Source organism: Triticum aestivum, chromosome 5B (genome assembly GCF_018294505.1).
Source record: "Triticum aestivum cultivar Chinese Spring chromosome 5B, IWGSC CS RefSeq v2.1, whole genome shotgun sequence".
Classification (NCBI taxonomy): Eukaryota; Viridiplantae; Streptophyta; class Magnoliopsida; order Poales; family Poaceae; genus Triticum; species Triticum aestivum.
This window is the reverse complement of record NC_057807.1, coordinates 655,248,191-655,269,611: the sequence shown is the minus strand read 5'-3', so window position 1 is coordinate 655,269,611 and position 21,421 is coordinate 655,248,191. Positions and strand designations below refer to the sequence as shown.

The following is a 21,421-nucleotide window of genomic DNA, read 5'->3' as shown; positions in this document are numbered from 1 at the left end:
CAGGGGCAGAGATCTTGGAGTATATGTCAAGTTTTCGGGGGAGGCAGTCGCCTCCTACGCACGGCTTCCGGAGTCCATCTTGATCACGAATGGGCTCGTCGGCCCAACCCGAGGAGAATGGGCTGTCTGGGTTAGTACCCTCTTATTCAGGACACTGTCACACTTCTTCTTATAGGATTCCTAGCATTCACTCAAACGTTGAAACTTAAAACTTGGCAGTAGTTCAGTGGCAAGGACGCAGTGGCGTTACCTTGCAGGCCGGGGATCGGCTCTCGTCGTGAGCGAATTTCCACGATCTCTCCGGGTGGGCTTCTTCCTAAAAAAATGCCATGGGTGCTAGTGCTCATGGATCTCTTTTTTTTTAAAAAAAAACTTAGTGTGCCCTCACGCGGGATTGAACTACTGCACGAATTGCAAAGCAAAACGAGCGGGCGACATGACTTAGCAGGTGAGTGTGCCCTGGCAAATTTCCGTCTAAGTATTGCACATTTAAGTCCTCTGTCATTGTAATTAAGCGAAGATTCATGCGGGCATTTGCTTGTATCTTTTTTTTTCTTTTCAGTTTGATTTAGTCACTTAGATGTATAATAACTAGTGCTCTAGACAGACCTTTTTTTTTCTATGATGCAATCAATCAAGGTAAACGTTTGGAGCCGGGGCACCGACGAAATGCTCGGCCGGTCGCGCGCACAGCGTTGAATTGTCTCGCGACGAACGCTCCAGTTTACACCACGTCATCTAGTCAGCCAGCGCACACACACGTGAAGACGGTGGGACCACGCACCGCTCGTGAGCAACCTTATCCCCTTCAATTTCTTTCTCGTTCTCTCGTTCTCTCCTTTCTCTTCTAGAGCATGCCTGGGCAGGCCCTTTCCCCTGCTCCAGATCAGCGAGCGGCCATGGCCGGCTCCTACCCCCGCCAAGGCAAATCGCGGGGGAGGGCCACCACGCGCCATGTCCTTCCACCCACGTGAGAGGAAACCATGGTAGGGTGCTCCACGTTCGCGCGGATCTCCCGAGGAAGGAGGAGACGATGGAGCGGGGGAGCTGTAGGTGTCGTGCACCGACCGTGCTGCGACAGGGGAAGGGTACACACGCCGGTGATGGCGTACCCCCGCGCGCAACTGGCGAGTGGTGGAGCTGGTCTCCGGCTACGGTGGAGTTGCAAGCGGCAAGGGGCAAAGCTGCAACCGGCAAGCGGCGGAGCTGGAACCGGCCTGAGAAGGAGCTGGAAACATTTGACTTTTTTGCTGGAAGGTACGGCGTGCGACTGAGCTTCAACGCCCATTTTTTTGCTGGAAGCATCGATTTATTTTGTTGGAAGCAGCATTTTCTTTTGCTGGAACACTTCTTTCAAAGCTGCGAACAACTTTTTTTCTGGAAGCAGTAATTTTTTGTTTTGTTTGAAGCAACATTTTGTTTTGCTCGAACTAGGCTCTTCAGAGCTACGATGATGGAACAACACACTTTTTTGCTGGAAGTCATGTTTCTTTTTGCTGGAAGCGTCACTTTGGATTGCTACTGTCGATGCATCACGACGAGCGGCAGAGCTTCATATCTGCAATGGGGACAAGAGAAAAGCTACGACAGTTGAGGGAAAAAGCTACAACCAGTGTTTTTTTGCTGTCACCGATGTGTGGTTTTCTTTCACTGGGACGTACGACCTGTGGTGGCGGACGGCCGTCGCCGGCAGCACGGTGATGCCTCGAGGTTGCAACCATTGTTGTTTTTGCTACTACGGTGTTCACGAATTGATACATCCGTTGTCTGTTTTTGCTACTATCATGAATGCACAGTCAACAGATTTTTTTTCTTACGTTTGACAGCGACGAAGCGTCGGGGCGAGATTCGACGGCGAGCATCAGGGGCCAGTGCGGCGACCCGCGGTGACGGGCGAGCGCGCGAGGGTGAGTGCTTCGAGGTCGGTTGTGTGCTCGTTCATGAAGAGTCCGAGTAGGAAGAACGAGCAGGGGGGGAGAAACAAGATCGTGCGGCTACGAAGCGCTTTTATCGTGCGGTCCTGGTGTGACCGGCCCAAAGTTGGGCCGGCGCGCCGGCGCCTATTAGCTCCCATCAACCAAACAACTTAAAATCCTCTAGAATTGAGATGACCATCACATTTCACTCCTAGATTTTCCCTATTCCCGTGTATTTAGAGTCCCGCGAATCAAAGAGGACCTAGATGAAGATAAAACTTAAAGCTCTCCGGTCTTGGTTGAGTCGCCGAGAAGTTTCATACTTCCTTCGAGAACAATAAGTATCGCAGTTTTTAACACCAAGCCCTTTTCATTCTATGCTTGTAGCTCCGTGTTCATCGTACTGAAATATGCCAGGGATAATGTCTTGTACAGCAAGGAAACAGCGACCCCTCAGAATTCAGATACACGAACGAAACCTTGAGAGTACGAGGTCCGTACGTATGTACATGTGCACATAGTACCTACGTGTGCGTGTACCTGACGATCTCTTGCGGCTCTGTGTCAGACTCTCGACGTCACGAGCACCCACCGATCGGCAAGTTCTCGGTGGTGGCCGCGCGGTTCTGCGCGCGGCGCCCGACGGCGTTCACCGTGGCCAAGACCGGCTGGCCGTGGGGCCGCGACCTGACCGTCACGGACGCCAGCGGCGCGGCGGTGATGCGGGTGGACGGGTCCTTCCTCTTCGGCCGCTCCGTCCTCCTGGACGCCGCGTCGCGCCCCGTGCTCACCGTGCAGCGCCGGCCGTCCCTGTTCGAGGCCCGCCGGACGTGGAAGGCGTTCAAGGGGGACAGCACGAGCTCCGACGACCTGCTCTTCTCCGCCGTCGTGCGGCCTTCGCTGACCAACACGGGGGACATCCACGTGCACCTCGACGGCGAGAGGCGCCGCGACTTCGTCGGCGTTCGCCCCTGGTACCGCGGGACTGACTGCGCCATCACCCACGCCGGCGCCACCGTTGCCCAGATCGAAAGCTCGGGGGGATTCTTGAGTCCGGCGAAGTATGACGTCCGTGTCAACGAAGGCGTCTACCATGCTTTCGTCCTGGGCCTCACCGTGGTTCTGGAGGGTATACGTCTCGACGACGCCGAACAAGAGAGGTCACGAGCTAGAAATAATAAAAGGACTGTGCTATTTCACGCTCGCTTTCCACTGATTTTTTTCCTTCTTTCAAAAACCGTAATAAATCGCTAATAGTTTTTTTCTGTTTTTTCGCCGCATAATATGAAAATAAAATAAAAGTGCTTGAAAGAGGATTCAAACCTAGGTCAATGCAATACCTATTGAGCCTAATAACCAACTAAGCCACCTTTTATTGTTGTTTACTGTAGGTAAACAATGTTATTTGAACATTTCTTATTTCTGCCATATCAGAAAATAAATAAAGTTTGGCTTGGTAACTTTGGCATGATCAGCATGATAATTAGGGTATGAGCAACATGATAACTATACCATGATAAGGCTGATAACTACAGTACGAGAAGGTTAAGGCATAAGGAAGTATGGTAATTTAACACATAAATTACCGATGAAAATGTTTAAAAAAACTTTTTTCCCTTGGATGAAAGATATCATGGTGTTTAAAACGTAAGATATTAGTTATCAAATCTGTGATGTATACATTATCATGTTTTTTACATAGAAATTACCGGGTGTATATTTTTCAACAATAAAAATTCAGGTCAAGAATTATAATGGCGTTTGTATATGAGTTATCAGCTTAGTATGTGTCTATTAACAAGCTATTTACATTTAAATTACCGGGGTTGCCCCCCCCCCCCCCCCCCCCGCCACAGACGCCAAATTATCAAGTCTGCGATGTGTGAGTTATCATGTTATTTGCAGAAGAGTTATCGTGGTATGGTTCAACAACTCCTCCCACCCTACCCCCGCCGATAAAGTTATCAGGATTGGTACATAATTTATCATTTCTACGATGTGTGACTTATCATGTTATTTGCATAGAAGTTATCGTGATATGTTTCAGTGACTCCCCCCCCCCAACCCCAACCCCACCAACAAAGTTACCAGGACTGGGTACATAATTTAATGTCTATGATGTGTGAGTTATCATATTATTTGCATAGAAGCTATCGTGGTATGTTTCAACGACTCCCCCACTCCGGCCCTTCCGACAAAATTACCAGGACTGGTACATAATTTATCATGTTTACGATGTGTGAGTTATCATGTTATTTGCATAGAAGTTACCGTCGTACGTTTCAACAACACCCCCACCCCGACCCCTCCGACAAAGTTATCAGGTCTACCATGTATGAGTTATCATGTTATTTGCACATAAGTTACCGTGGCATGTTTCAGCGACTTGCTCCACCCCCATCCTCGCCGACCAAGTTATCAGGACCGGGGTACATAAGTTATCAGGTCCGCCATGTTTGAGTTATCATGTTATTTGCACAGAAGTGACCATGGCATGTTTCAGCGACTTGCCCCCACCCTCACCCTCGCCGACTAAGTTATCAGGACCGGGGTACATAAGTTATCAGGTCCGGCATGTTTGAGTTATCATGTTATTTGCACAGAAGTTACCGTGGTATGTTTCAACAACTCCCCCACCCTCACCCTCGCCGACAAAGTTTTTAGGACCGGGGTACATAAGTTATCAGGTCTATGAAATTTGACTTACCATGTTATTCACACGAAAGTTAACGGAGGATATTTTATCACCCCCCCCTCCCGGTCGGTAAAGTTAGCAGGAACGGGGTACCTAAGCGCGGAAAAAATCGAACACTAAATTAACTCGTTTTTATGCATACGTAGTAGAGGAGACATGTTAAATAGCCCATTTACTTTCTTTTGTTCAAGAAAGGGATCGTAGGTCAGGTGGTAGGCTAGTTGAGTTGGCTCACTAGTGGTGCAAGGATCGAATCCTCTCTTGTTCACACCAATTTTTGCGTGCGTGCATGCAACAGAGAAAACAAAAGGAAACTGTGGCGCTCGGGAGGCTTTCGCAGGATCGTTCGATGCGCATCCGACGACAATCGAAGCGTGTGTGACTATCGCTAACGAACAGTCGGCAGGAATCTTTTTGTCAAACAAAACCTACGACGATATTTGTACCTAAGCTATCAGGTTTGTGGTACATATAATTATCAATCTCATTACAAAAGAATTTACCGAGATATGACAAACGAGAAGACCGTTGTTCGAATTCTATAGGAGTGAAACATTTATTTCTTTAGAAAACATTCATCACTACAAAAAAGAGACAAATGGAGTACAAAACACGTTGCACCGGCCCTTTAAAAAACTTGGAGCAAATGGTTTTGTCTCCTCATCAAAGGCGTTGTGGTCATTTTTTCTCGTTCTCATTTACTAAGGTAGAAATACAGATTAACCCGCACATGAAACATAGTAAGTAGTCAGCTCAGCTGGTAATGAGTCGTGGCCACAACCAACAGGTCGTGTGTTCGAATCCTAGCGGTGGCACTAATTGCTCCAGCTTCCCGATCAGTTGGCTGAATTGGACAAGTTAAGATAAGAGTTTGATCTAGTTTGGTACTCCCTCCATCCGACTCTTTTATCCATTTTGATGACAAGTATTTCCAGACGGATGGAGTACTAGTTACCTATTGAACTGTTTCAACTCATGATGCGAGACACCTAAAAGAGGCAGCAATATTTTGCATGAAAATAACACATAATAGTGACGAACACACGTTTTCAAATAGCTATATAGGTGGTTCTTGCAGACATTTGCTAACAGGGCACTTGGCAAGACTAGATTCGTCTTCATCTTTGCCCTTTGCCTGCTACTATATGAGGTTGGTCTCAATCTTTGTACTGCCTGAATGTGAGGTTCAGGCGCCCAGGTCGAAGATTTGCCTTGTCGGTCACCCAGAGCGGTGCACTTTTCGGCGTAATGCTTGAGACTCCATGGAATATGCGCCTTGATTGACCACCAAATATCAAAACATCACCAGATTCAAGCTTAATCTTTGAGGCCTTATCCTCGTCTCTGACATCGCCATACAAGAATTCTGCAGTGTCGCCCAATGAAAAGGAAACAACAGGCAGTCCCTTGGCAATGCTAGATTCCTCTTCATCTTTGTCCTGTCAAGTGGCACAAATTAATTAGGCCCTTTGTGAAACAAGAGCGCAGCGGCATTAGCAATCCAACTGTAAAAAGGGGGAAGTATGAGACATTATACTACAAATGCATGTTTACTGAATTAATCTATCAGCGCTCAGTTCATCCAATAGATTGGTAGCAGAGTTATGAAAAGCAATGATGCTAATGCATGGAAACATATTATTAGAGAAAGCTTTTCTTTTGTACCTGATGAAGACCTAACTTCCCGCTAGTGGTGTAGAAGTTAACAATGCAGATATCCGGTGACAACAAAGGAAGTTCTACGGCAGGTTTGGTAGCACCCTTGCCTCTTTGTTCCAAGAATTCATGGGAAGCTTTAATGGCATCTTCCACTAACTTGGTCAATTCTTCTGGTATCTTTGGTGGTTGAGCAGCATCAAAAGGCCGTATATCCCCATATTTGCCTGAATCTGGGTCCCAGTTCTTCCCTAAGCACATCATCCGTAGACTTAACTTACCACCTTCTCTGTACCCAGGTTGATAAAATCCTCCTGGGCCAACACCAAGATCCCGACAATGCTTGATAATTTTAACCTGAGATACGGAACGAAAGATGGCTTTGATATATGCTTTCTGCAGTAAATGTGACTCAGGCATACTTGAACACATGGTAAAGAGAGGCACAATGACCAAATCAGTAAAAGAAACATATGTTTTTGCCATCAGAATTCCGAGAAGTGTTATACAGGTTGCAGCAAAGTGTGAAGACAAGACATTGGATGGACGCGTAACACTTCAGTAATGAGCACGCAAAATTGTGAGAAGTGTTATGCAGATTGCAGCAAAGTGTGCAGACAGACACTGGGCGCGTAACAATTCAGTAATGAGCAAGCAAAATTGTGAGAAATGATATGCATGTGCAGACAAGACACTGGACACGTAACACTTCAGTAATGAGCAAGCAAAATTATGAAGGCATACAATACAAGAAAAACAAAATGTATAATAATTTCAAACAACAGCTTCTTTTTGCAAGGTACATAAGAATCATCCAAGCTAGAATAAAACTAAACAAATTAACATGCAATAATGCACAGAGCAAAATGTGTAAATATAGGCATACCTGATCATCTGGCTTTAAGAAGTTTTTCAATAGAACCATCCCAGGTCTCAAATGTTGCACTGGAGCAATGTTCGAAAGCTCCTTTGCACGGCGTTTCTCTCTATTGATCTCAAGGAGACCATGTTTGAGAATGACAATGCCTTTGCTGTTACCCATGCATATGTCAAATGGAGCAGCTCCTAAATCAGACCCCACAGTTCCAGAGACACATGAAGCGCTACTGGAGTCTAGAGGTTTTGATAGTTGAATCGATGCAGCCCTTTGGACCAGTGGTTGAACTTGTTCAGCCATCATCAGTGATGAATCAAGAGACTTTGGTGGTTGAACTGGTGAATCTAGAGACTTTGGTAGAACTGGTGTAACTATCTGTTGCGGTGATTTTTTACTGCTGACTGAGGGAGAAGATGAACTCGACCCCTCCTTTTGAGATTGTAAGGGACTTTCATGGCCCTGCAGAATAAAGTTGATATTTACAACTGTCATCATTAAACAAGAGAACATTGATATATCTGAAGAGAAAGCAAAAATGTGTAATAGTATGAGACACATAATGTACTTAACTTGAGAAGTAATCAAATTGAATTTCACCATGTTAATGCTCACAACCATTTAATGGACATATCCATGACTAAGCAGAAGTCTAAAACAATACCAATTTTAATTGAGCGAGCAAACACACGATCCTACAGAGATTATAGAAAAAAGCGATGCAAAATGGAAGTTGAAGCAATGGCATAGGATCCCGCATTCTTTCATTCAGGTCCAGCAAATGGCCACCCCACACTGCAAATGGGTGACTGCGTTCATGTTTTTCGGATAACAAGTGACTGTATTCATGTATATAATTTGTTCGAAAGCAGAAAGTTTCTGATACTTCAACCGACAGACAGAACAGAAAACCTCTGCAGACAACTAAAAATCCCATCTTCAGCGCAGAAACAGAGAGAGCCCGAGAAATAACACGCTCCGTCCATCCACAGGACAAGGCTACAACTCTGATGTTCTGCAAGAACATGAGAGGTGGTACCTGTACAGTCCGTCAGCCAGCAATTCAGACCCTATTTCCAGGCCCAATCAGGGGCACCAATGCTGAAACTACGCAATTCGATGCTACTACTTCGGCTTCCGCGGATGCGGATGCAGACGAGAAGATTCCTAATTTCGTACCAAACCAAAACCCGCAACGGGCACTGTTCTGACCCGTGCCCGCCACTCCGCACAAATGCCGCGGCGTCGCGCGTCCCATGATCCCGGCGCCATGTCGCCGCGTCAATCCACGGCCGGCGGCGAACCCCAAACCCTAGCCCCGGCGGAGCGGCGGGCCGGGAAGACGAACAGAAAGAAAAGAAACCCCCCGTATGTTCGCGTTCAACGGAACAGAAGAGGCGGAAAAAAAAGGTTAGGGCAAGGAGGGACGTACGAACTCGCGCGAGGACCGGGGCTTCCGGTGCCGGGACGAGGAGGAGGAGGAGGAGGAGGAGGGCGCCGGGTTCCTTCCGGCGCCGCGGCCACGGCCGCCTGCCATGGGCGCGGTGGCGGAGGCGGAAAAGCGGGGGGCTCTGCTCTGCTCTGCGCTGCGCTGCCGTTTGGGGTTTCGTCTGGCGACTTGCCCGTTGGCAACAGAGCGGAGCAGAGTGATTTGGTTGGGTCTCCGGGGGGAGGAGGCGAGGCGAACAGGGTCGCCGTTATTTATGACCCACCAACACCAACGCCAACCAACAGCCGCGGGGCGGGCGGGTTCGTGGGCGGGGCGGAACCGACTCGACGGCCCGGATTCCACTGGCCTCGGAGTCTTCACCAGATTCTCTAAAAAAAAGACCTCGAAGTCTTCGCCAGTTCAAGCAAATTTGAAAACGAAACAGAACTACTGGAGGGACGAGGATCCTCTACCGTTCGGCAGCATGCCGTTCTACCACTGACATGTGGGCCTGTGGAAAACCTGGCCCACATGTCAGCGGCCCAACGTCACCTAGCTCACGGCAGAGGAGCCGTGTCCCTACTGGAGTACTTCAACCACAGCGACACATTTTTTGCACAAAATACCCTCATATTTTTTTATTCACGGAAAAGCAGGACCATGGAACTGTACATGTATGCCAAAATTAACAAACAAAAAAGCGTGCACCGGAATCAAACCCACAAACAATTTATGCAACAGAAAACGGTCTAGCCAATAGAACTTATAGTCATGTTCTCCTATGGACATCTTATCTTAGAGATCAAGAAACTTCTAGAGTTGCATGGGTTTATTCCACGGAAAATCGAGCGTCATCAAAATAGAGTTGCTCATAGCCTTGCTAATATTGGTAGCGGTAGCACCGCTTGTTGGTTGCGCCGTGTGCCAGAGAGTGTAGCTGAAGATGTATTAGCATACTGTAATTCTATTACCGAGGAATAAAACACACACTTTTCCCGCAAAAAAATGTTCTTTTATATGGATAAGCAGCTTATATGTACTTCACAACGACTCATGTGTAGCTTACTTGGGCTGCAGATACCACGGCCCATTTTGCGCGTGCTAACTTTTTAGAGATAATTTGTAAAACATAAGCAATAAAGTTGCGGTGTCTCAAAAAATGTAATAAAGTCAGGGATCTCACAAAAAAAGTAATAAAGTTGCGAGTTTCTAAAAAAAGTATTAAAGTTACGAACCCTTTAAAAAGTAATAGAGTTACGTTCACATATTTCTGTGTTAAAAAATATTATATGTACAGAAAACGATTAGTAGATAAAAACATGTAAATATAAAATTGTGTATTATGTATTTCATACTTAGTAAAACATAACTACATAAGTAATAAAAACATTTAAGATAATTCTAAACCATAATTTATAAAATTATGTTCAAATATTTGTGTGTATAAATACAATATATGCAAAGGATCATTTGTAAATAAAACCTTTAAATATAAATCTGTGTATTATGTAAAAAATATTTAGTTAATTTGGACGTTGAAAATGTTTATTAGATAAATATGTTTAATGAATCCAAAAAATATACACTTGCAGCTTATATTTAAATTATATAAAACATTGAACACAAACATTTACTAAATATTCATGACTATTCACTTGTGTAAAAAAATATTCAGGACTTATATTTAAAAAATATATAACTTAAGTATTAGCCATGACTGAATATTCATATTAACAGTTTAAATTTTAAATTATTAATATTTTTAACTATACAAAAAATTTAAATTATTAATATTTTAAACTATACAAACATTAAACTATACAAGTCTGCGTACACATAATTATTGAAATATTCGTATAATTAATATAATATTTTTAATTGTAATTTTGAATACAAATATGCAGTATGCACATTTGTATAGTACACATGTTGATATGTTTAAAAATAGCGCGGGCAGAATAGGCCGTAGTATCTGTAGGCCATTTAAGTTCCACATACATTTGTCCTCGTTCAATACATGTACATTTAGATGCTTTTTTGGTGTTAATTTTCGCATTTGCATTCAATTGTTAAAAATTAGTTGGTGAGTCCTGGCATACGCTTTTTGTTGTTAATTTTCGCATATATGTGCAACATTGTGGTCCTGTTTTCTGTAAATAAAAAGAGTGAGGGTGTTTTGGGAAAAAATGCATCAGTGTGGTTGACTTTTTCCGCAAATAAATAAACACAGGATGTTCTGTGTAAAAATACGTCGCGCCTAGCGCCATTAGTCACCGACAAGTGGGGCCATACACATGGATACACCCGCAAACACGTACTATGACCGTATCTGCATGCTTGAGTCAAGTTAGGTGGCCACAAAACCGTATTTTTAAAGTTTTAGCACCAAATTAAAGCGCAAGTTCTGTGTCTTCCAGTGATATTACTTCATTTTGGCTGAACGATACCTGCACGATAGCAAATCCAAGCGCCTACGGCTGTTCGGAATTGCTAATCGATGGTGTGAGGAGCCATGTCGTGCATGTATTGGCTAGCAATTGTCACCTGTTTAGCAATGCTCTTTGAAAAAAGATGCGAGAGGAGCGAAATGCTTGAATTTTCAGCTGAAAAGAAGGCGTGCAGTTTTTTCCCGATGAAAAAAGGGTGTGAACTTGGCTTGGACTCTCTACTCCTAGGCGGCTAGGCATTGCCTCCTTCGACAAAAGAAGGGATATATAACATGGAGGGGAACTTTTGGTCTATGGGACATATGCATCCTATATGGAAAAAAAATTAATAATACAACAAAAAGTCGAATATTCCTGAAAATATTTTTGAAATAAACTTGACCTTCTATTATACTTGTGAGAAAAAATCCAAAAAAATAAATATTCCTTTGACTTCTTTTCAAAAAAGACAAATTTTTGGCTAAAATAGTGTGGATAGTAACCTATAATAGCAAATAATTTTTGTCTTTTTTGCTGTGAGGTCAACTTTTATTTTTTTTCGTCGAGATTTATATACTAGTGCAAAAGTAAGTCAAGTGTTTTGTCAAAATAGTTCTTACCTATTTTGACTTTTTATTAAAATATTAAAATAATCCCCATATAGGGTCCATATACAACCAGGAACACAAATGTATTTCCCTATATAACATCGTAATACTCCCTCCGTTCCATGAATATAAGATCTCTAACTTTTATTTTAAAATCCAATGTACATAGACACGTTTTAGTGTGTTTGTTCGCTCATTTGTATGTAGTTCGTACTTAATCCGTTTCTTTTTAGTTTGCATATAAGATTAGGTCAAAGTCAAAATTTATCAACTTTGACTAAGTTCATAGAAAAAAATATCAACATTCGGAATATAAAACCAATATTATTATATGCATCACGAAATTAATTTTCATACCATATAGCTTTAATATTGTAGATGTTTATATTTTTCCAACAAAGTTAGTCAAATTTTACAAAGTTTGACTTTGACCAAATTTTATATGCAGACTAAAAAGAAACGGTGAAAGTATTTCTGAACGAAGAAAGTACTAGCCAAATTCAAGATCAAAATAGCCTCAAAATTGAACAAGGACTTATATATTTTTTTGGTCGCTGCTATCCGTTTTCTCCCTGCTATCACGTTTTTATAGTTGTGCCGCTACAACTATGCGATTTTAGAGACATCATCAAACAGCAGAGGCTACACCTGAAAGCTTGGGCAAATGTGCCGGCCCACTTTCCCTCAAGAAGTTTTTCTGCTTTTGTCTTCGCATTTAATCGGGTTTCCTCCAAAACATCGGTTGCTTTTTACGGAGCTAGATATTTATAAAACATCATAAAATAAAACTATATTTTAGAAAAATATGGGTATGTATTTTGGAAAATCTCAGTGTATACTAAAGGAACGTTCACCCTATACTGAAAAAGAGCGCTTATATATAAAAAATGTTCAGCGTGTATTAAAAAATATTCATTTTGCAATAAATAAAAATCATCATATATTAAAGCATATTCATTTTATATTACAAAAATGTTTAGTGTGTATTCATCGTAAAGTAATGAGTTGTTCATCATGTATTACAAAATTGTTCACCATGTACTAAGAAGATTAAAGTGAAAATTAAACAAAAAGAAAAAAAACCTTAAAGTACAAAAAAAACGAAAAACAGAAAAGAACTGGCATAAAGAAACAAATAGCGAACGAGAGAAAACAAACGAACTACAGTTCACGAACACAACACAATGCGTGCAACAAAGTTGAGCCTGGCTGTGCTGCAGGGATTGCCGCATGCCCTCATCTATTTGCCACCTGATCCACCGTGATTTCAAAAAACATGATATGAAAATAAGTTGCAAACTGTGAAATGTTCATGAATTCAAAAACACATGATTTGAAAAAATGATTTAGAAATGTTAAATACTCATGGATTCAAAAAATTCTTGTGATTTCAAAATTAATGTTCATCTATTCAAAAAATGTTTACAATTTCAAAAACATGAATTTCAAAATAAATCATGAATTTCAAAAAATGTTCAAAAATTCCTAGAAAATATTCAAATATGTTCAGGAATTTCAAAGCAATGTTCGCACATTTCAAAAAAAAATCTGCTCATTCAAGAAGTGTACATGATCTCAAAACATGTTTGTAACTTAAAAAACAAATGTTCACGTGTTTCAAAGTAGCTATGCAATTTCAAAAAATGTCCTGGGTTTTCAAAATGATCTCAAATTTCTAAAAAAATTTCATGAACTTAAATAATGTTCACCATTTTAAAAAATGTTCATATGATCACGAATGTTCAAAACTTCCAAAACAAAGTTCATAAATTCGAAAAGATGTACGCAAGTTAAAAAAGAAAAAACACATAAAAGATGAAAGAAATAAAAATGAAAAAATAACAAACAGAAGAAAAAAACAATATTAAAAGTTCATGATTTCGCAAAAAGGTCAACGTATTTTAAAAATGTTCGCCAAAAAGAGAAAGGAATAACAAACAGAAAAAATAGAGATAAGAAAAAGAAGGAAAAGAAAAAACAGAGAAGAAACGAAAAAAAGAAAAGGAAACGTAAAAGTTAAAAGAAAAATAAATAAAAAACGGTAACGAAAAACAAAGAAAAGACACGAAAACTGGTGAGAAAATATACCTAAAATGGGACGGCCGATAGATCGCTCGCGGGTGACCTGCACGCCAAATAGGAGAGCGCCGGGAGCGACTATATATCGCTCGTAGCGTCTCCTAGATGAGGTTTGTCTGCAGGGAGAGAGTAGCAACATCGTCTCGCCACACTGGTGTCGTGCTTTTTTTAAATTTTTGTTTCTATTTAGAAAAGTACTATATTCATAAATTATAAAAAGCAAATTATTTTTAAGAAAAATGTAGACATACTGTAAAAAATGGTCACTCAACTCTCAATGTATGTAGCAGTAAAAAATTGACATTTCAAAACAATGTTATACAATGTAACAAGAAAATTAGATGTATACAAGAAAAATGTCAATGTGTATGGAAAAATGTACTCCCTCCGTTCCCAAATGTAAGTCTTTTTAGAGATTCCAACTGGTGACTATATACGAAGCAAAATGACTAAATCTATACTCTAAAATATGTCTACATACATCCGTATGTTGTAATCCATTTGAAATGTCTAAAAAGACTTATATTTAGGAACGGAGGGAGTAGACATCAAAATATATCGCTAGAAAGTTTTAATCATGAATAAAAAATGTTAATCTTGAATAAAAATGTTCCTGATGCATAGAAAAAATGTATAATGTGTATGAAAAACTTAGACATGTGTTTAATAAAACAGAATAAGAAACAGCAGGAAACTAGTGAAAACCAAAAAAATGAAGAAAGAAAAAAACCGTGTAAAAACAGTGAAACAAATTGATTAAAGAACTAAAGAAAAATCTCACACGTGCTACATGTTTGAGCCTGCCCTAAACGCCACCTTGTAGGCTAATACCACCGCATAGCGCTAATTTTGGGCCCTCCTTTAGCGTTAACGGCGGCAAAAAAAAGTTGAGGCGACTACCTACGGAAGGCGATGGTGGGCTGTCGCAGATCTTGTCACCCTTATCCGGCGCCCCTCCTTTTTGCGGTGTGTTTGTCGAGATCCAATGAATTGTGGGTTTATAATCAAGTTTATCTATGAATAATATTTGAATCTTTTCTAAATTCTTTTATGTATGATTGAGTTATCTTTGCAAGTCTCTTCGAATTATTAGTTTGGTTTGGCCTACTAGATTGGTATTTCTTGCCATGGGAGAAGTGCTTAGCTTTGGGTTCAATCTTGCGGTGTCCTTACCCAGTGACAGAAAGGGTTGCAAGGCACGTATTGTATTGTTGCCATCGAGGATAACAAGATGGAGTTTATATCATATTACATGAGTTTATCCCTCTACATCATGTCATCTTGCTTAATGCGTTACTCTGTTCTTATGAACTTAATACTTTAGATGCAGGCAGGAGTCGGTCGATGTGTGGAGTAATAGTAGTAGATGCAGGCAGGAGTCGGTCTACTTGTTATGGACGTGATGCCTATATACATGATCATGCCTAGATAATCTCATAACTATGCGCTTTTCTATCAACTGCTCGACAGTAATTTGTTCACCCACCGTAATACTTATGCTATCTTGAGAGAAGCCTCTAGTGAAACCTATGCCCCCGGGTCTATCTCTTATCATATTTCCTTTCAATCTGCATCTTTACTTTTTGCATCCATATTATAAAATACCAAAAATATATTTATCTTCTCATACTATCTTTATTAGATCTCACTTTCGCAAGTGGCCGTGAAGGGATTGACAACCCCTTTATTGCGTTGGTTGCGAGTTCTCAGTTTGTTTGCGTAGGTGCGTGGGACTTTTGAGGAGCCTCCTACTGGATTGATACCTTAGTTCTCAAAACTGAGGGAAATACTTACGCTACACTTTGCTGCATCACCCTCTCCTCTTCGAGGAAAACCAACACAAGCTCAAGACGTAGCAAGAAGGATTTCTGGCGCCGTTGCCGGGGAGGTCTTCGCTCAAGTCAAGACATACCAAGTACTCATCACAAACTCATCTCCCTCGCATTTACATTACTTGCCATTTGCCTCTCATTTTCCTCTCCCCCACTTCACCCTTGCCGTTTTATTCGCCCTCTCTTTCCCAATCTCCTCCTCTCTTTTTCGCTTGCCGTTTTTCTGTTTGCTTGTGTGTTGGATTACTTGTTGCCATGGCGCAAGATAATACCAAATTGTGTGATTTCTCGAATACCAATAATAATGATTTCCTTAGTACTCCGATTGCTCCTCTTAATGATGTTGAGTCTTGTGAAATCAATACCGCTTTGCTGAATCTTGTTATGAAAGATCAATCGCCGGCCTTCCTAGTGAAGATGCCGCTACTCATCTAAACAATTTTATTGATTTGTGTGATATGCAAAAGAAGAAAGATACGGATAACAATATTGTCAAATTGAAGTTATTTCCGTTTTCACTTAGAGATCGTGCTAAAGTTTGGTTTTCATCTCTGCCTAAAAATAGTTTTGATTCTTGGAACAAGTGCAGAGATGCTTTTATCTCTAAGTATTTTCCTCCCGCTAAGATCATCACTCTTAGGAGTGATATTATGAATTTTAAACAACTTGATCATGAGCATGTTGCCCAATCTTAGGAAAGAATGAAATTGATGCTTCACAATTTCCCTACTCATGGTTTAAATTTATGGATGATCATACAAAAATTTTATGCCGGTTTGAACTTTGCTTCTAGAAATCTCTTAGATTCGGCCGCGGGAGGCACCTTTATGGAAATCACATTAGGAGATGCTACAAAACTTCTTGAAAATATTATGGCTAATTATTCTCAATGGCACACCAAAAGATCTTCTAGTAAAAAAGTGCATGCTATAGAAGAAATCAATGTTTTGAGTGGAAAGATGGATGAACTTATGAAGATGTTTGCTACTAAAAATACTCCTCTTGATCCCAATGATATGCCTTTGTCTTCCCTGATTGAGAATAATAATGAATCTATGGATGTGAATTTTGTTGGAAACAATGCTTATAGAGGAAACTTTATTGCTAGACCGTTCCCTAGTAAATCCTCTAATAATTATGGAAATTCCTACAATAATTCTTATGGTAATTTTAATAAGATGCCCTCTGATTTTGAGAATAGTGTGAAATAATTTATGATTTCCCAAAAGAATTTTAATGCCTTGCTTGAAGAAAAATTGCTCAAAGTTGATGATTTGGCTAGGAACGTTGATAGACTTTTGCTTGATGTTAATTCTCTTAAACTTGGATCTTATTCTACTAAGCATGATATCAATGAGTCTCTCAAAGTAATGAGAATTTCCATTGACGAGTGCAAGGAAAGAACCGCTAGATTGCGTGCTAAAAAAGAAAGCTTTATAAAAGCGTGTTCTTCTAGTTTCCATGAAAATAATGATGAGGATCTTAAAGTTATTGATGCGTCTCCGATTAGATCTATGTTTTGCAATATGAATTTTGATGATTATGGGAGTGATGATGAATCAACTTTGCCTAGAAGGCGTCCCAAGAATTCGGAGTCTTTAGATCTTAATGCTAAATTTGGTAAAAGTGAGATTGGAGAATCCTCTACTTCTAATAATATTGAACCTTCCATCTCGGATTTCAAGGAATTTGATTATGATAATTGTTCTTTAAAAGGTTGTATTTCCTTGTTGCAATCCGTTGTTAATTCTCCTCATGCTTATAGTCAAAATAAAGCTTTTACCAAACATATCGTTGATGCCTTGATGCAATCTTATGATGAAAAACTTAATTTGGAAGTTTCTATACCTAGAAAACTTAATGATGAGTGGGAACCTACTATAAAGATTAGAATTAAAGATTATGAGTCTTTTGCTTTGTGTGATTTGGGTGCTAGTGTTTCCATGATTTCGAAAACTTTATGTGATATTCTAGGTTTCCATGATCTTGATGATTGCTCTTTAAATTTGCACCTTGTGGATTCCACCATTAAAAGCCTATGGGAAGAATCAATGATGTTCTTATTGTTGCAAATAGAAATTTGGTGCCCGTAGATTTTATCGTTCTTGATATTGATTGCAATCTTTCTTGCCCTATTATTCTTGGTAGACCTTTCCTTAGAACGATTGGTGCGATTATTGATATGAAGGAAGGGAATATTAGATTCCAATTTCCATTAAAGAAAGGCATGGAGCACTTTCCAAGAAACAAAGTCAAATTACCTTATGAATCTATCATGCGTGCTACTTATGAATTTAGTGCCAAAGATGGCACTCGTTAGATCTATTCTTGCTTTTATGCCTAGCTAGGGGCGTTAAACGATAGTGCTAGTTGGGAGGCAACCCAATTTTCTTTATGTTTTTTTGTTTTTGCTCCTGTTTAGTAATAAATCTTGCATCTACCTTCTATTTAGATGTGTTTTTATCTTTTAATTAGTGTTTGTGCCAAGTAGAACCTATAGGATAACCTACGATGATAGTTGATTTGATTCTGCTGAAAAATAGAAACTTTGCACATACAAATATAATTTTGTTAAATCACAGGAACATGCTTTTGCGTTGATTCTTTTTGATGCTGTTCAATAAACAAATTTTCCAGGACTTCCTATTTTGGTAGGATTTTTAGAGTTCCAGAAGTTTGCGTTAGTTACAGATTGCTATAGACTGTTCTGTTTTTCACAGATTCTGTTTTTCGTGTGTTGTTTGCTTATTTCAATGCATCTATGGCTAGTAAATTAGTTTATAAACCATAAGGAAGTTGGAATACAGTAGGTTTAACACCAAAATAAATAAAGAATTAGTTCATTGCAGTACCTTATGTGGTGGTTTTGTTTTCTTTCACTAACGAAGCTTATAAGATTTTCTGTTGAGTTTTGTGCTGTGAAGTTTTCAAGTTTTGGGTAAAGCTTTTATGGACTATAGAATAAGGAGTGGCAAGAGCCTAAGCTTGGGGATTCCCATGGCACCCCAAGATATTCAAGGATATCCAAAAGCCTAAGCTTGGGGATGCCCCGGGAAGGCATCCCCTCTTTCGTCTTCGTTCATTGGTAACTTCACTTGGAGCTATATTTTTATTCGCCACATGATATGTGTTTTGCTTGGAGCGTCGTGTATTATATTAGTCTTTGCTTTTTAGTTTACCAAAATGATCCTTGTTGTACACACCTTTTGGGAGAAGCCTATTTGATTAGAATTTGCTAGAATACTCTATGTGCTTCACTTATATCTTTTGAGCTTGATAGTTTTTGCTCTAGTGCTTCACTTATATCTTTTAGAGCACGGTGGTGTATTAATTTTGAAGAAATTGCTAGTCTCTCATGCTTCACTTATATTATTTTGAGAGTCTTTTAGAACAGCATGGTATTTTCTATGATCATAAAGTTGGTCCTAGAATGATGAGCATCCAAGTTGGGTATAATAAAAACTATCATAGAAAAGAATTGGATGCTATGATCAATATGATGCTTGATAATTGTTTTGAGATATGGAGGTAGTGATATTAGAGTCATGATAGTTGAGGTGATTATGAAAAATACTTGTGTTAAGGGTTGTGATTCCCGTAGCATGCACGTATGGTGAACCGCTTTGTGATGAAGTTGGAGCACAATTTTATTTATTGAGTGTCTTCCTTATGAGTGGCGGTCGGGGACGAGCGATTGTCTTTTCCTACCAATCTATCCCCCTAGGAGCATTCACGTAGTGCTTTGATTTGATGACTTCTAGATTTTTGCAACAAGTATATGAGTTCTTTTGATCAATGTTGAGTCCATGGATTATACGCACCCTTCCACCCTTCCATTATTTCTAGCCTCTCTTGTACCGTGCAACTTTCGCCGGTACCATATACCCACCATTTACCTTCCTCAAAACAGCCACCATACCTACCTACTATGGCATTTCCATAGCCATTCCGAGATATATTGCCATGCAACTTTCCACCATTCCGTTCATATGACATGCATTACTTTTGCCATATTGCTTTTTGCATGATCATGTAGTTGACATTGTATTTGTGGAAAGACCACCTTCATAATTTTCATACATGTCGCTCTTGATTCATTGCATATCCCGGTACACCACCGGAGGCATTCATATAGAGTCATATCTTGTTCTAGCTTTGAGTTGTAAATCCATAAAAGTGTGATGATCTTCATTATTAGAGCATTGTCCTAGTGAGGAAAGGATGATGAAGACTATGATTCCCCCACAAGTCGAGATGAGACTTTGGACTTTACAAAAAAAAGAGAAAGGCCAAAAGGAAAAAAGAGAAGGCCAAAGAAAAAAGAAAAAAATAAGAAAAAGAGAAAAAAATAATAAAATGAGAGAAAAAGAGAGAAGGGACAATGCTACTATCTCTTTTTCCACACTTGTGCTTCAAAATAGCACCATGATTTTCATGATAGAGAGTCTCATATGTTGTCACTTTCATATACTAGTGGGAATTTTTCATTATAGAACTTGGCTTGTATATTCCAATGATGGGCTTCCTCAAAAGTGCCCTAGGTCTTCGTGAGCAAGCAAGTTGGATGCACCCCACTTAGTTTCTTTCGTTGAGCTTTCATATATTTATAGCTCTAGTGCATCCGTTGCATGGCAATCCCTACTCACTCACATTGATATCTATTAATGGGCATCTCCATAGCCCATTGATACGCCTAGTTGATGTGAGACTATCTTCTCCTTTTTGTCTTCTCCACAACCACCATTCTATTCCACATATAGTGCTATGTCCATGGCTCACGCTCATGTATTGCGTGAAAATTGAAAGAGTTTGAGATTATTAAAGTATGAAACAATTGCTTGGCTTGTCATCGGGGTTGTGCATGACTAAATACTTTGTGTGATGAAGATAGAGCAACAGCCAGACTATATGATTTTGTAGGGATAACTTTCTTTAGCCATGTTATTTTGAGAAGACATGATTACTTTGATTAGTATGCTTGAAGTATCACCATTTTCATGTTAATATGAACTTTTATTTTGTATCATTTGGATCTGAACATTCATGCCACAATAAAGAAAATTACATTAAGAATTATGCTAGGTAGCATTCCACATCAAAAATTCTCTTTTTATCATTTACCTACTCGAGGACGAGCAGGAATTAAGCTTGGGGATGCTTGATACGTCTCCAACGTATCTATAATTTTTGATTGTTCCATGCTATTATATTACCCCTTTTGGATGTTTATGGGCTTTATTTTACACATTTATATCATTTTTTGGGACTAACCTACTAACCGGAGGCCCAGCCCATATTGCCTATTTCAGTATTTCGAAGAAAAAGGAATATCAAACGGAGTCCAAACGGAATGAAACCTTCGGGAGCGTGATTTTTGGAACAAACGTGATCCAGAGAGCTTGGAGTGCAAGTCAAGAAGCTTACAAGGGCCCCACGAGATAGGGGGCCGCGCCCCCCCCTGTAGGGCGCGCCCCCTTGTCTTGTGGGCCCCTCGGGCGGCCACCGACGTACTTCTTCCTCCTATATATACCTACGTACCCCGAAAACATCCAGGAGCACAACGAAACACAATTTCCACCGCTGTAACCTTCTATATCCGCGAGATCCCATCTCGGAGCCTTCGACGGCACTCTGTCGAAGGGGGAATCAACCATGGAGGGCCTCTACATCAACATCCTTGCCCCTCTGATGAGTTGTGAGTAGTTTACCATAGACCTACGGGTCCAGAGTTATTAGCTAGATGTCTTCTTCTCTCTTTTTGGATCTCAATACAATGTTCTCCCCCTCTCTTGTGGAGATATATTTGATGTAAACTCTTTTTGCGGTGTGTTTGTCGAGATCCGATGAATTATAGGTTTATGATCAAGTTTATCTATGAATAATATTTGAATCTTTTCTGAATTCTT

At 40.4% G+C, this 21,421-nt stretch overlaps 2 protein-coding genes across 5 annotated transcripts; one reads left to right on the top strand and one right to left on the bottom strand.

Annotated features, from left to right (window-relative positions):
* Positions 1 to 804: 804 nt before the first annotated feature.
* LOC123113936 (protein LURP-one-related 9-like) lies at positions 805 to 3,538 on the top strand. 4 transcript variants are annotated; one of them, XM_044535270.1, is made up of 3 exons: positions 808 to 1,257; positions 1,410 to 1,710; positions 1,827 to 3,538. In XM_044535270.1, the coding sequence occupies exon 3, from the start codon at positions 2,637 to 2,639 to the stop codon at positions 3,168 to 3,170; it is 534 nt and encodes a 177-aa protein (XP_044391205.1). In that variant the 5' UTR covers positions 808 to 1,257; positions 1,410 to 1,710; positions 1,827 to 2,636; the 3' UTR covers positions 3,171 to 3,538. The 4 variants fall into 4 exon arrangements, with proteins under 4 accessions (XP_044391206.1, XP_044391205.1, XP_044391203.1 ...); XM_044535268.1 differs by having other exon boundaries at positions 811 to 1,257; positions 1,435 to 1,710; XM_044535269.1 differs by having other exon boundaries at positions 811 to 1,710; positions 1,827 to 2,409; positions 2,485 to 3,538.
* A 2,065-nt stretch (positions 3,539 to 5,603) lies between these two features.
* LOC123113935 (alpha-ketoglutarate-dependent dioxygenase abh1-like) lies at positions 5,604 to 8,822 on the bottom strand. Its single transcript, XM_044535267.1, has 4 exons — positions 8,574 to 8,822; positions 7,154 to 7,603; positions 6,277 to 6,624; positions 5,604 to 6,050 (listed from the first exon to the last, which is right to left on the bottom strand). The coding sequence occupies exons 1-4, from the start codon at positions 8,676 to 8,678 to the stop codon at positions 5,769 to 5,771; spliced, it is 1,185 nt and encodes a 394-aa protein (XP_044391202.1). The 5' UTR covers positions 8,679 to 8,822; the 3' UTR covers positions 5,604 to 5,768.
* Between the last annotated feature and the right edge of the window lie 12,599 nt (positions 8,823 to 21,421).

Coding starts and splice junctions, on each gene's coding strand:
- LOC123113936 (XM_044535271.1), top strand. CDS start 2,637: ATGCGGGTGGACGGGTCCTTCCTCTTCGGCCGCTCCGTCCTCCTGGAC.
- LOC123113935 (XM_044535267.1), bottom strand. CDS start 8,678: ATGGCAGGCGGCCGTGGCCGCGGCGCCGGAAGGAACCCGGCGCCCTCC. Junction 7,604..8,573: donor CCCGGTCCTCGCGCGAGTTC/GTACGTCCCTCC, acceptor TTTATTCTGCAG/GGCCATGAAAGTCCCTTACA. Junction 6,625..7,153: donor TCTTAAAGCCAGATGATCAG/GTATGCCTATAT, acceptor TCCGTATCTCAG/GTTAAAATTATCAAGCATTG.